The sequence below is a fragment of the Ambystoma mexicanum genome, chromosome 4p, assembly GCF_040938575.1.
Source record: "Ambystoma mexicanum isolate Mex_15411 chromosome 4p, UKY_AmexF1_1, whole genome shotgun sequence".
Classification (NCBI taxonomy): domain Eukaryota; kingdom Metazoa; phylum Chordata; class Amphibia; order Caudata; family Ambystomatidae; genus Ambystoma; species Ambystoma mexicanum.
Genome location: NC_090927.1, coordinates 102706299 through 102721844, shown reverse-complemented (window position 1 = coordinate 102721844; position 15546 = coordinate 102706299). Strand labels below are relative to the sequence as shown.

At 46.3% G+C, this 15546-nt stretch overlaps 1 protein-coding gene across 2 annotated transcripts in view; it reads left to right on the top strand.

Moving 5' to 3' along the window:
* The window catches only part of PPM1G (protein phosphatase, Mg2+/Mn2+ dependent 1G), a 457550-nt gene that overhangs the window by 128220 nt on the left and 313784 nt on the right, over positions 1-15546 (top strand). For both annotated transcript variants that reach the window (XM_069605461.1, XM_069605462.1), the window contains exon 4: positions 5821-5956. In XM_069605461.1, coding sequence (XP_069461562.1) covers positions 5821-5956 — 136 coding nt within the window. The remainder of the gene's footprint in view (positions 1-5820; positions 5957-15546) is intronic.

The window sequence follows — 15546 nt, the reverse complement described above, 5'->3', positions numbered from 1 at the left end:
TTATCCTTTTTAATTTGGGTAACCTTTGTTAGGCAGAATTGCATGCAGTACCCTCTGGGACAATCTCATACAATTGGGACTACAGGTGCAAGCAAAAACCAACCTTTGGTATAAGTCTGTACTACAGTTTTGTGGTAGTGAGCTGAGCAGCCAGGCTTATCTCAAGAGGGAATGCGAGCAGTAAAAGGATGTTACACAGAGCTCTTACAATCCCAGTGGTTCAAGTAGACACTTACACTCAGTGTTCCTTGGTAAAACACTTCTAAATTTATTACACAATCATTTAGAAAACATTCACTAGAAAGGCAACGTAATATCTTACACATACACTTCAATATCAAACCAATATTGAGTAAATTGGACTCCCCTGAAATGGTAGCAAAATGGCATTTCAGTTACTTTCAATGGGAGGAAAAGGGCACAAGTTAATAAAATAGATCAAATATTTTCTTAGGCAATGCAAATAGTTTTCACTAGAGGACTCTATTCAGTTCAATAGGCCAAAGTCAATGGGCTAGTGTCTTGGATGGGAAAGAGCAGTTCTTGTAGTAAACGGTAAAGTCTTTGACAAAATTCTCAGAAGTAGTTTGTACGAAAAAGGATCATATGTTGGGTCACCAGCTGATTAGGCCTGCAAGTTGGGAAAGTTTCACTAAACTCTCACCGAGAGTTTAGTTCCCTCAACCGGGTTGGCACAGTACCTTAATATGACGAAAAGCTGCAGCTGAAGACGTTGGTTCCTGGCAGTTCCTGCAGATCTCGCTGTTCCTGAGCCTCAGTGGTGGGGACAAAAGGGTGGATGCAAAATGGAAGATCTTTTATTTATTTGTAGAGCGCACTACAGCCCACAGGCATGGCAGCGCTATAGCAGTGCTCAAAGAAGGCTTGCTTAAGGGTTACAGTGAAGCCGCCCAGGTAGATACACTTGGTGAATGTACAGTGCATGGTATAGGGTTACAAACATACTTGGAGCATGGTACTTTGCAGGAAGCGCGGTTGCACAATACAGATCATACAAAGAGACTAGTTTTGATATCTTCTGTTCGAGTAGCTGTCGAGCACACAAGCTGGTGCTCTTCCCCTTGAAGAGGACGGCTGCTGCAACTCCTGGACCCTTGGTTTGTCTGGTGAAGCCCTGCTGCAGGTCCGAATCTCCAAGTTCATCTCAACAGAGAAGCCCTTCAAGGACGACTTCTCCCTTTTGAGTCGGTGGTTCCAATCAACTCGTAAGCCACCTAGATACCATTCTCGGAGCTGGTTGTAGGGAGAGGGACACCAGTTACTCTACAGATTCTGGAATTGACGATTTGCAAAGTGCTAGCTTTGACCAGTCCCAGTGCACGAGTCCTCCAACATCCTCCCTCTTGTCCCCATGACTGAAGCTCAGGAACAGCGAGATCTGCAGGAATAGAAGTCTTCAGCTGCATCTTTTTCTTCATTGTAAGGTCCTGTGAAAACCCGTACGAGAGAACTTGCCTCTCACTGCGAAAGTGCTTGGAACTTGCAGGGCTAGTCAGCTTGTGACCCAACATATGATTCTTTTACGAACTACTTCTGAGAACTTTGGCAAAGACTTCTCGGTTTAACTGCCGGAACTGCTTTATCGTATACAAAACTTTAGCCCATTGACTTTGGCATAACCTATTGCATTGAATCGGCTCCTCTGGTGAACTCAAACGATTTGCATTGTCTAAAGAGTAACTATCTTTTCTATGCCTTTTTGCTCCTACTTCAAAGTAGTTCAAATGCCTCAAACGTACTATACTGAAGTATATTTTGGTGATATAGATTGCCTCCTGCTAGTGAGTGTTTTTATAACCGACTGTTGAATAAATTAGTGTTTAACCAAGAAACCTTGAGAGTAAGTTTATTAGAATACTTGTGATTGTAGACCTCCGTGTAACAACCTTACAGCTAACATTCTCTCTTGAGATAAGCCTGGCTGCTGTGTAGTACAGACTTATACCAAATGTTGGTTTTGCTTACACCTGTGGTCATAGCTGTGTGTAGTGGTCCCAAAGGATACTCCATAAAAGCTCTGCCTAACACCAGCTGATGCTGGGTCTTTGGCAAAACAATTCAGGTATGACGGGTATAGGCTCTACATTGTTGCATGTTCTGTCAGCTCTCAGCTCAGTGGATCCTTTGTTTAACTCTAGTGTCTTCTCCTGTGGGAGGTTGTATCTTCTCTGTCCATCTACTCCTGTGCTTCCTCTAGGAGGTCGAAGAACAGAGCATGGTTCTTGTACAGAACCTTTAAGTGTGCTGGGTAAATCGGCATGTGTTTCAGACAAGCCGACCGGAGTCTCGATTTGGCCGCCGAAAATTGTGCTCTGCACTTGGAAGGTTTGGGTTGACTGCCAGGTCTGCTGAGGCTCTTAGTAGTATACCCCCTTGTCTGGAAAAGGAGAGTATCTTCATTTCTTGTATTTCAGCACCTTTGCAATTATGGGTCGGGGGATGGGAGGGCGCTCCCGGAGGCAGCCGTCTGGTGAGGTTTGTGCCCTTTCAATTACAAAGCCTTATGATAGGTCCCTGGACCGATTTCTTGTAGCAACATATTTTCCACGTGCATTGTGGGGGTCATTGCCGCCTTCGCCCTCTATCAGGCCAACAATGCAGACATTGATTCTGCTGGCCCTTCCGTCTGCGTCCCCACCTTGTTTTCCAGTAAACTGACGTTCTGCTGCAGGATATGGACATTGGCGCTAGTTACATGGAGCTCCTTAGTGTTTTCTCTCGCCCGCGTTTCCAAATTTGTAGTTGTTTCTGCCTGTTTCCTGACAGCTTGTCATAATAGACCCATGTCTATCTTGTTGGCTTCAATCTGAGTGCCTAATGTGGTCTTTAAGTCTGCAATTTCCTGTATGACTTGATTGTTCAACTCTATTGCGTCCCCTTCCTTTGCCTGTGATGATGCCATGTCTGCCCCAGGTGCTTGTCCCGGGCTTTTGGCGTTTGTGTAGTTCTTGGTTTGGCAGCCTTCGGGGGCATCCGGACTGCCTTTTGCGCCGCTCTGGTATTTAGTGTTGACCTTGCGCAACCATCGGGATTATCAGGATGCTTACTAAGGTTGCACATTGTCTGTGTTTTGGCCTGGGGGGCAAGTCTCCCTGGCTGTTGGACTACTGTGGTGTATTGGAAGCAGTTTAGAATTCTCAGTGTACACTTTGCTTTTCTGCCTGCGCTGCCAGCGATTTACTCTTGCTCCATTCCAGGTCTCTAGTAGTATATGCGCTCTTACGCCCTGTGACTGATGCCTATATTGCATGAGGAGAGTAGGTAGCAGTGTCCATCTTCTTTTTGTTCCTCTATTAGAGCTAGCTGCTGGTGGGGTCGATTCTTGTGGTCCTATTACTCGCCGGGATAAAGGACCCCCTTACTGCTGGTCCGGAGCAGCTTCGCCAAAGTCCTCTGTGCCTGAGTGGCAAAACTGTGATTGGTGTCGTTTCAGGGGCAAAAAGGGAGTTGGTAATCGTTTTATGGCACAGTGCGTCCCTCCTGGTCCTCAGGCAACCCCAGTTAACGGGGTGTCACTTACCCCCAGTCTAGTTCCAGGTGGGGGGGGCTCAGGGTGTTTCCTCTTTTGAGCCTGCCTCTACCTGGGCTAGCGGGGCACAGACTCTTGGCCAAGTCCCCTCAGACCAGGATGCACCCAGGTTTGCATTCCGTTCTGGTGACTTATATCAAGCCAGTCCAGTAGGCCCTTAGGCCCTGTTCCAGCATAATGTTGGGCTGCTCTCCTGGGGGGGTGGGGGGGTACAGACCACACCTTTGTGGCTGAGGTCAATGGGGTAGGGCACAGACCACACCTACCACATTATGTTTCGGTGGTCCAGTAATGCCTCTGTTGGCCGGGGTTGTTTGGGGAGGTGGGGGGGGGGGGAGCTTGCTCCACCGGCCTCTCTCCTTTGGTCGTCACGGTTTGGATACTCTGCTTCTAAGCTTGTCCCTGCGTTGCACGCTACTCACTAGGGGCTTGCTTCAACATCCTCTTGTCGGAGCGCAGCTCTTATAACCTGCAAGCTGTAGCATCGGCAGGCCCCACCTCTGTTTCTACTCGGCCTCCGGTGCTCTGACTACCACGTCTTCTCAGGGAGCATCGCTCACAAGTTTAAGCCATCCACAGTCCAGCTTTGAGATATGCTGGCGTCCCTCTGAAGTTGGGCCAGGCAGTCGCACGTCTGCGACATCCACCGGTCTATGGTCGGAGGTGCCTGGCTCCTCCTTCAGTTTGCTCCCTTCACTCCGTCCAGAGCTGCCTGATATAGTGGTGGATGCCATCTTGCCAACCCTCAGTGCTGCCGATCTCGTTGAGTGGTAGCCGTCTGGGGCCACCAGTGTAGACCAAAATTGGTGTGGGTGCTCTCCAGAAACTCCCACACCCATTTCTAGACAGAATCACGTCTGAGCCCAGGCCAAAAGGATCAATTACGGAATTGATCCTGGTAGCTCGCTTCAGGAACTGCTCACAGCACCATGGCAAGCCACCAGGATGGAATGGTTCACTGTCAAATGCAGACGAGATCAAGGATGAGGACAGCAGGGGAGCTGGAATCAAGGGATGCAAGCTTTTCACGAGTGTTCAGAAGGGCAGTTTCCATGCCCCTCTGGTCTGAATCCAGACAGGTGGTCTTGTATACCGCCAACAAGTTCGGTATGCGAGTTGGGGGACCGCAACAGTTTCCCCAGGAACGGGGTTATGGAAATGGGGCGGTAGTTGGCTGAGCAGGAAGGGCCTGCAGAGGTTTTTTAAGGAGTGGAGCACACAAGGAGTGCTTGAGGGAGGATGGACAAGAACAAGTAGCAAATGAGTGGTAGCAGGGATTGGCAAGAGCAGGTTCGAGAGATGTGGTCCCTTATAGTTCTGATTATGGGGCAACCTGTTGGGAAGAGACCTTCATGGCATTGACAACTCTGGTGACTTCTTCAGGGGAGAAGGACGGTGATTGGTAGGAGGGGGTAGAGGGGGGAGGGGGTGATGGCTGGTTTGTAAGAGTGAATGACCAGGCTGTTCAGTATGTCTTGGGCTTTGGAAATGAAGTATGAGGCGAGTGCATTGCAAAGGGCCTTGGAAGGAAAAGGAGCAGAAGATACTGCATATGAGTTGGCAAGTTCCCTGCAGATTTAGAACAGTTCAGCCGTGTTGGATGCATTGGACAATCGTGCCTGAATGTGGATTTTATTTTGGGGGCACCAATGGCGAATCTGTAGTGTCTCTGGATCAGGCAGCAGGCCAGTTTGTCAGAGGGAGCCTGAAATGTGCTATAGCAGCCTTGCACTTGGGTTATTGGTCTTACCTTTAACAAGCCCTTGACTTGTGGTGTGGCTTTTTGCTGACAAATTTGGACATGAAGGCAGTGCCCTAGCCATCTTTCTGTTCTCTGAATTGTTATGAACTAGGATGTACAGCGCTGCTTCTGGAGCAATGATGTAAAGATTTTTTTATTTCTTTAACAAGATTGAGACGATGCATGTCAGTACATTACATTTAACCATGAATTTGTCTAATCTGTTTTGTATTCAGTGTTGGATGTTTTGTTCCATAAACCTTGTTTTTGGAAAAATATTTTAGTTGCCTGCTAAATTAATGTTCTATAAATGGATGGGTTCATGCATGAAATACATTAGTGGCGACATTATACTTTGTTTTTTTACTTGTTCTGTGAGGTGTTAGCCCTGTAGTCTGATACAAAATGCATTTTCTTTTGTAACAGCAGAGTAAAAATTGAAGTCTCTAAAAGCTTGGCATATTGGAGGATCATTGCTGCAGTCTTCATCCATCTGGACTAACCTGGCTTTTTCCTTGTTTGATTTTAGGCTTTGGAAGATGCTTTTCTAGCAGTCGATAGTATGCTCACCACTGAAGAGGTCATCAAAGAGCTCTGTCAGATGGCTGGAAGGCCGCTGAATGACCACGACGACGATAAGGAGAAAGTGGCAGAGGAGGATGATGGTGAGTGATTGAATCATGTCTTCTTTGTGTCGTAAGTTTAATCATCCTTTATCAATGGAGTCTGCTTTTCCCATTATTTTAGACTTCCCAACAATAATAAATGCACAAAGTGGCTGCCTAAATATTTCCCATCCTCTAAACACAGAGTTGGCAACCCCCAAGGGAACTCCACACTCCCCTGATGGGATTCTTTTTGTTGCACTGTTATAATAGTAGGTTAACTGGAGACTGACAGTAGTGATCTTTTGGATTTTGCACATTTTTTAAAAAGAATTCTGATGGCTCATGTGTGCTTTCTTATAACAGTTAGTGCTTGCTTACTGTCAACATTGCTGAATTGACATCGATAGGCAGAGTTTTCCCCTTAGTCTAAACCTAGAATTTAATTTAGAAACCATGGTGCCGGTGGGGCCATGAATGACCCAATAACTTGAACTATCAATTTGTAAAGATAATTTCTTGTAGTTCCTGGATTTGTTTCCTTGTTAAATCTACTTTTAGTGTTCCATGGTAAACCTGGGATCCTGAAGAGTAAACGCCAAGCTCCCTTCAAATGGGTCTTAATGGACTACTCTTTCCAATCACCTTTCCTCTCCACTCATGGATGTTATGCAGAAGGATGGGACACATGTTCTTTGTAAAACGAAACACGGGTTGTGTGTGTGGCAGATGTGGCCCATGATCTTCCTATGTGCAGCTGCTCTGCCTACCCTTCAGGCTTTCTCGTCGCACTTGCAGGATCGGGATCTTATGTAAGCAGCAACACTTGACACACTTAAATTATTGATCCTTAATCAGTGTTTGAGGTTTTTCTGCCTAGAGCCTTTGAGTTTATTTTCGGGGACACCAGGTTTAAAATGTCACAGCTGAGGCTGCTGCATTGCTGGGGCAGACCTGCCTAGTCTTTGCATGGTGTCTTGGGCCGAACATGTTTGACATCTCAAAGCAACTTCTTTTCACTTCATGAGTTTACTGTGCACAGGAGATTGAGATTCCAGGTGCACGATTGTCACACTCCCACCAATGTGGTCTGCGCATCATTTAACGGTAGACCCCCTTTTCCATGTTTTCTTGACTGAGCCCTTCCCTATGCCCTCTGGCACAGTCACTTATCGGACTCAGGTTTTTAGTGGACTGTACATAACAATACTATCATACTGGGCACCTGTCGGAAGTCCTGCATGGAACTTGTTGGGGTATGCAGTGCTGTGATATCAGAGGGCTGTCATGCCGTTTCCGTTATCTTTTGATTGCACATGCTCGTCCTACCAAAATCCATTCTGAGGCTACACGGTGAGTGGGAGACCTCCAATCTGTTCTCCAGCTTGGAGCTACTGTTCAGCCAACTCCTGTAAAGGCATTTTTACTGCCCCCCCCCCCCCCTGTTAGAGATGTCCTTTGTGTGAAATTCTCTCCACTTGCGAGTCTCCAACACTTTTTGAGGGGCCATTGGATTTTTGACTTTCATGAGAGATCCTTTTTCCACTCTGCTTTTTGGAACCCTTTGTACCTCCTATTTAATTTGGGATTCATGCTTTCTTCAAACTTTTCTGGTATCCACGTTTTAATACAGCAGCACACATCACTTTCTGTGCAGTGTTTCTGGAGCGCCTAGAGCTTCCACTTTGCAAGATCAGCACACTACTTTATTTGGAGTGCTGAGGGGATCCAGTCCTGCAGTGTGGCTGGCTGAAACCAGTTCAAACTGGGAGTCTGGATGGTCCCATTTGACAACCACCGCAAGTTTGAATGGTGCATGCGTCATGATTGGTGGACTCAGCTGGAGTTGCTGCATAAATTCCAAGATCCTGGAGCAGAAATTTCAGTCGACCACTGGAACAGAATAATTCGAAGAACGAATGATGCTGCCAGCAACTGCCGGACCCTGGTGAGTAACCACTGCTGCCTCTAGCTCCACGTCTAAGCAGCATGGAAGATCCAAATAAGACTTCCCAAAACAAACTGCAAGTTGCACCTGTTGGGAAGAATTCTCATTCCCTTCACCCTTGGAGACCCCCAGCTCTTTTGCTGGACTTTAGGACTTTTTAATTTTAACCCTCACTCATGTGTTTTGATCTGATTTGGATTGTTTCCTTAAGGAGTCTGACAAACTCCATAGGCAGCTACTTTTTGTATGGTGACACACAGCACCTTTGGTGCAGTGTCGGAGAAATCCTTTAGATTTCTCTTATAGTTGAATTAATATACTTGGACGGTAGTTCTCACAAGAAAAGCTAGGTGACTTTGCTTACCTTTTCTCTTTGTAGGTTTGCATTACTCCCCATGTTATGTGGAGTGCTGGGGTTGGGGGGGGGGGGTGGGATAGGTGTTAGTAGCCCTTTTTCCTACTCATGCAACATGTTTGTTGCCCTCACCACTTTAAATGGCTGGGGGAGTGGTTTAATTTTCCTATCATTCAGCTTTTCTACCGCAGGCTGAAATCTCGGCTGCAATATAGCACCCATGGGTGACCTTTTTGTCCAAAATTGACCTGCTTTTGTTTTCCACATTTTCTGTTTGTGGGGTCTTTTTTGGGTCTTACTGTGCATGCCAAACCAGGTTTTGTTTGTTTTTGCCTTTGACAGGCTTCAGTACTGAAACACACCTCTGGCGCCAGTGTCTGGAAGGGCAGGAAGTGAGGTAGGTTCCCAAAACTCCCCAGTCTTTGGGAATGCCTGAATGCACCCAGTCCTGATTGGCTCGCTGTCCTTAGTGGGCAGCCACCCTGCTGTTTGAGTGAGAGAGGCTGTGCATGAATGAGAGAATCCTGCTTAAAAGGGGATTGTTTTGGGACTGTAGACGGTTGACCCTGGGAAGAACTACCCGACAAACCATGAACGCAGCTTGCTGCATCCTCCTGGACCGTTGAACTTCCAGTGAAGCCCTGCTGCTGTGCTGATGATCCTTTTTAAGATCATCACGAGAAGCTCCTGAAGGGACTACTTCTTCGCTTTAGTTAGTAGGACTGGATCATTTTGACTATCTCTGAATGTTATCGTTTGGCGGGGGAAGGAACCGCCTGTAGGTTTACGGGCCCATTCTACTAGGGCTGTGGCTGCCTCCACTGCATTACAGAGGTGTTCCTATTTGCAAAGAGGCCACATGGGCCTCTGTCTATACTTTTGTGACACATTATTCCCTGGACACTCTATCCATGAGCAAGATTTGGCCTTTGGCAAGGCAGTCCTCTATTCTGCAATTTGATTGGGCATTCTAAAATTTCTAAATCCTTTTCCCACCTCCTTATGTTGGTACTGCTTTGAGTCTCAAAGATGTGGAATACGTCAGAGGACACAATCCCCTCGAACAAGTTACTTTCTTACCTGGTAACGTTCTTTCGATGGGATGTTCCTCTGATGTATTCCACATCGTACCCTCCCTGCCCCGCTACAGAATTTCTTTTGCAATTGCAGCTTCCATTTCTGCAAGGCTTTCTGTGGTAAGGCTGGCAGAAGATTGGTGCCACACGTTCTGGGGGGAAAAAACGACAACTGAGGCTACAGGTGTCGTGCGTCCTACATATAACATCTGGTGACATCGGCCGTCGGAGGTCTGCGAGGCAGCGTATTGGCGCAGGACGCCTACGCCAAAAGGTTTCCGAAGCAGCACAGCTGTGGTAATCTATGTCAAAGATGTGGAATACATCGGAGGAACATCCCATCAAAAGAACGTTACCAGGTACAAGTAACTTGTTCTTCTCTGAGACTTGCTGGTTCTAGAGTTCATCTCGGCTCTACATTTCTCAAGTGTAACAGCTTGTGACCCTACCTACAGTTTTTTTTTTTCTTTTTTCAACAAACTCTAACTTTGTGCAAGACTATTTGCAATATAAGTGCCTCAGCTCCATAGACATTGCTCCAATTGACTTTGGCTGTCCTGGCTCCCTCCAGACTTCTCTTCATTTGACCTGGGTTCTAATTGTCCCTCATAGATTGTGTTTTTTTTAACCAATATTGCTGGGAAAGGTTTTTATCTAGACTTCATTAAAAGATTTAAAGGGCTCACATGCTCCGAGACCCTGTTTAACCTTTTTCCTTCCTCTAACCTTGCCTTGCTGCAAACTGTGTACAAAGTGTACTAGTGATATATAACTGCCATTACTGCCTTAGTTAGTGATGTCACCTCAGGGTGTAGGAAGTGTTCATGAAGCTTCTCTAAAGAGTATCTACTAAATTTGACTTCTGAACAAGTATTTTTTTTAATGTATTTGATTGGTACATATAGTGCCCTTTTTAAAGAATACTTATTTAAAAATGACTTAAATAATTATTCGAACTAAAACCCTTCTGTGTTACTTATATTTGTGGATTTCATTGCTACAGGTCACATTTACCCCCCTTTAGATAAGACTGGTTGCTCAGTCACACTAACAACTTATGTTGTGCAGACCTATACCAAAAGGTGGGTTACCCAATACCAAGAGGACCAGGGTTGTGTAGTCTCCCACAGGGCCATCCCTGGAAGAGATAAAACGTCCACAGCTTGCAATACATTACTTGGTGACCTATGATGCTGTATCATTGTGAATCGTTGCCTGAAGCAATGTTTCACCTGGCACTTTGTGGGAATCCTCCCAAGCCTACAGTGATTAAAGCCAGCTGTTAGGCAAGATTGTATGCAGTACCCTGTGGGAGACTGCACCGGCCTTGTCCTCTTGGCAATAGTTAACCCAACCTTCGGCATAAGCGTGTACTAGACGCGTTGGTAGAGTGACTGAGCAGCCAGGCTCATCTCAAAAGGGGTCAATGTGAGCTGTAGGGTTGCAACCTAGAGGTTCATAGTAAGTATCCAAATAGACACTTGCACTCAACCTTTCTTGATTTAGCAATTTTATTAATTTAAGTCAGTAGAATAAGCCTTCTTTAGAAGGAAGCAAATATGTAACACTTAAAATACTCTTCAAAAATGCACCCAGTTTCAATAAATCAGTATGGCACACACTTCCTACACCCTGGGGTGACTTAAATAACTAGTACACTGTGGACATTGATGTATCAATGGTACATTTAGAGCGATTGTTACGCTCACCTGATTCCACGGGGGCTCCACCCAGCAGTTGGGGTTGAGATGTCCCTCCTTGCGCTGCCCAGATGCAACCAGCGGAAGAGGTTTGCCTGGAATACAGGTAAGCTATGTTCAGGACTGGGCAACCGGGGTAAACAGCCTCCCACCTCCCTGTAGGTCTGCGACCCTTCTGGACTTCTCCTCACCTTGTTTTAGATGTTGCCGGGTTCTCCGTCCTGCTGTCTTGGCAGGGGCACGTTGAGCTTGGTGGGCAATGGCGATCGAGTTGCTTCACTGATGCCAGCCTGTGTTGAGTCTTTCAGGTAGGTCTTATTGCTGTGAATATTGCTGTTCTTGCATGCCTTTTAAACAAATGTCTTTTTCTTCCTAGGTGTGCGGAAGTCCAGTATGTGGTAAGGCGGAATCTGTTTCTCGCCGGTAAGTATGGGCGTTTTTGGAGCGCCTTGATGGAGTGAGTAGGCGCTATGCGCTGCGCTTAAGATGCTTTGCCTTTGCTAACCTGTTATCTTTTCCTCCCCACAGGTTGCGGTACTCGGCCGGAGTATGGAATTTCCGTCGTGATGCTGATTGAGGAGCGGCCGGCGAGGTAAGCCTTTTGGCACATTTCGTTAATTGTACAATGTCTAATGCCTATTTTCTTCTCTTTTACAGGTCTGTCGATCCTGGGGAGCGCTGGTTCCAGGATGATGGTCGGAAGAGCTGCGGACCACTGGCAATGAAGTTCAAGTAAGCTGCTGCCTTTTTCTCACAATGTCTTTTCCTTTCCTTTGCAGGTGCTGTCCTTACGAGGTTCGTGGCTGAAGCTGAACACAGTGAGCGTTACGTTGCAGTAATGCAAACTAACGCGAAGCGTGTCAGTCTATTCGGGTGTGGTTTAAATAGCTTCAAGAAAGAAGTCCAGGTAGAATAGTCCCCATGGTACCACACCCAACAACACTACACTGCAAGCCTGGTTTCAAGGAGCCAGCTTATGAGGATGCCTCCACATGACTGGCATTAATGAAAAGTAGTTCCCAAGCACGTCCATATTCAAACATGAGCCTGGCACCAAAGTTGCCAGGACTGGCCCCAAGAAGGCCTATGCTGCAATTTCTTGGGTTTAGTGGGGGCAGGAATCAAGACTCTCCATGGCCCATAGGGTGGCCAGGGGGTCTTCAGAGTGTGGGTCGTGACAGCAATACTGAGTTTGGTATTAAAAGGAAAAGGGTAGATGGAAGAAACAATGGTTAAAGAGTTTCTCAAATAGGTAAATCCTGATGAACCCTTTACTAGCTACACACGTTATAGAATGTGACTTTTTGGAGGGATAGTTAAAGCACAAAGCCAGAGGTTTGAGTCTTCAGGGAGCCAGGACAGTCAATGTTATTCGAGCACTGTCTAGGGGTGCTCGGCATCTTCTTGCAGGGAAGTAAAATGTATTGCACTACGTTATAAAGTTTTTGTTGGAAAAGAAATCGCTGTTGGGCCACAAGCTGGGTGTCTTGCGATGTTGCACGCAACTCTGCAAAGGCAACCAAGGCAAGACTCAACTGAGTTAGCAAAGCTAAGCAACAAGAGTTAAGTACCCCTTAGTTCACAGTACCTTAGGTCTGAAGACATTTTTTCCAGCTGGCTTCTGTTCCTATTGTAGGTCCTGCAGGTCCTGTTCCTAAGTCTCAGTCGTGGCAACAAGAGGATGGTGTCTGGGGACTCCTGCACTACGGTTCGGAGATCGGCGGCAGCCATGGGCAAACTTCAGACTAGCAGCTCTTCGCTGTTTCAGCTTCTTGCAAATAGCATCACTGCAGCTCTCGGATACCTTATGGGCTTTCCTCGCATCTGCAGTCCAGGACTCTGAGGTGGATCAGGCTTGGTTAGTCCTGCTACATGGGAGTATGGAGGATCTTCCTGGAGCTCGGGTCATACTTAAAAACTACACACACTATTCTGGTGTTCTTCCATTGCTAGGAAGAGGTACAGCCAGCTCCGAGGTTTTCCAGATGAGTTAGTCTTGGGGTCGATTGGTCCCACAACACAAGGGGAGATGTCATCCTTTGCATGGCTTCTCTAGTCGAGGCAAATTCAGAGCTGCAGCAGTGCTTCACCAGGCAAACCAACGGTCCAGGAGTTGCAGCAGCGTCTCTTCCAAGTTCTCCTTCCTTCCTTCGTCCAGTGTTCGACTCTGCCTTCTGTCCAAAAGACCTTGCCTTTTATGCAAGTTTCTCCCATTAATTCGCAGCCTAGCTGTCAATCACACAGCAGGATGGCTGTCCTCAAGAACTGCCGGGCAATCACCTTTGGGTGCATTCCTGTAACAAGGAGACTAGGCACAATGCGTTTCGGGCATCTCCCTCGCGTCTTGCCCTGCCAGACATGCTGGAGCCGGAGGTGGGCTTCACCAGTGAATCCCACCAAAGATCAAACGGACCAAACCTGGTTTGGTGCACAGAGTAAATCTCAAGAAGGACCTTTCCCACAAGAAATGGCAAAACAAGACCGGGGACGTTTTGATACAATGGGCACCCATGGGTTCTTTACTGCAGCTGCAATTGCAGCCCGAAAAAAGTAAACCACTAATTGTAGAAAGGGTAACATAAAAGTTACATAAGAAGATAGACAAAGGGGATACTAAGTTTACCCCTCCAGCACTCTATTGTAAGGTAGTGTGTGCTGGGCCTACAAAGTTACAAATGAAAGTAAAATAAATTTCCCTTTTCATTCTTGGAAACAGTAGTTATCCAAACGAAGGTATTTAAGCCTTAGCAGAAATCCAAATGATTTGTCACGGCACTGAAAGTGCTGTGGGTCACAATGTAAAAAGATGCCTATGGTGTTTGTCAGACTCCAAAACAAACAGTTCAAATCACGGAAAAAGGGCTTACTCGCTCCAGAATAAAAATTAGTCCTAAAGTCCAGCAAAAAGAGCTGGGGGTCGCTAAGGTGTAAAAGAATTGACACATTTCTGAGAATTCTCCCTAACACCAGCTCCCCAAATTCACCTTACCATAGACTAGGACCAAGAAAAGGAAAGCTTACTGCTGCGACAACTGTCCTTCATCCAAGCCTGAAAAAGGCACCAACAAGCCAAAACTGCTAAGATCCTTTGCTTGGCATCTTACTGCACAAGAGCTGTTGCCAGATCCACCAAAGTCCCGTTTTTCCTCTTGCAAAGACCGAGAAACCAGTGACAGGGTCTCCTGTCGCCTTGCTGTTGGCACTGTCCTGCAGCAACCGTTTTCTTCACTTGAAAGTAATGTGCTCCTGGTAAAACATATCTGGAGTCTGCTTGTTCAATCCTCTGATCCCGGGGTCTGTACATGGCCTCTTACCTAGGGCCCCATAGTTGCATTGCTGTGCACAACCCATTGTCTCGGGAGGATAGCTCATGGTCACCATGCTTGCCTTGGAAGCAAGACAACGCGAAGCAACACAGGTTTGATCCCCGGGTCTACGCTTAGAAACCGCTGGGATTTAAGCACGTTATAAATAACCTATCGTATCAATATTGCCATGGCACATTGTTCCCTGAGGGTAACCCTACAAGGAAACCTCTTGACATCCTTGACTTTTGAAATGTAACTCTTAGTTAACTTCAAAACAAAGACCTCTTGTTGGACTCTTTCCCTCTGAGCCTGTACCATTTTCCCAACTTTTCTGCCTAACCCCTGGTTGGTGGTTGCCCACTGTCCCCTCTGAGCTTTGTGGGACTCTCGTAAGATGGGGGTTGGACTCTTTATGACAAGCTGGAACAAAGTTACTAGTTTGCATGTATGGTTAAGATGGTTTTACTATGCGATTTGTTACTGAAAAAGCTATTCTAGTGTTAATACAACTGTGATTTCTATTCTCCAAATAATATTGCAAGTGTTCTTCTATTTAATGTGCTATAGTACTTGATTTGAAAGGTACAATGTCTTGTATATAAATAACTACGTTTCTTTATATAACTTAATGTATCAGTGTTGTCTTGGAAGAAGTGTATGCTCAGTTTTTTGTACCTCACTACAGCCCTCCTGGCTGCTTGCCATAACAAACCCTTGTGTCGTTCAGGTTACACCTAAGTAGTGTAAGCCAGTTCTCCTAAGGTGGGCTTTCCGAAGTGCTGTCTCGTAGTACTTTTGTAAAATCCTCTAACATGGTCCACGTTCTTGTGTGCTATACTGTGCACTCATTTACGTCCCCTGACCCCACTTGGATTCCTCAGAATGCCTTTCCTGTACTCTATTGCTACCTTGATTGGGTTTTAGCCAACTGCTGAGTTACCTGTTCACCGTTACTAGGGGTGCTTGCCTAAACTCTGGCCACCTGGACATTATGCAAAGAGTGTGAATCCAAGCTCCAGAAACAATGATGCATAACGTGCCTTAGAATAAGGCCCCTGATGCTTACTACGCTGATGTAAGTAGGTTCCCCAATGACCAAGAGTGAAGTCTCAAGTAGATGCATTTGGTGGGGGAGTCCGGAATTCTAGAAGTGAGGAAAATGGAAAACAATTAAGTCAATGGTTTCTGCAGTGAAAGAATAAAGGAAAGTTCCAGATATTGGTATCCTTTCAATCTCGCTGCACTAGGGTGAAGCGCCAGTGT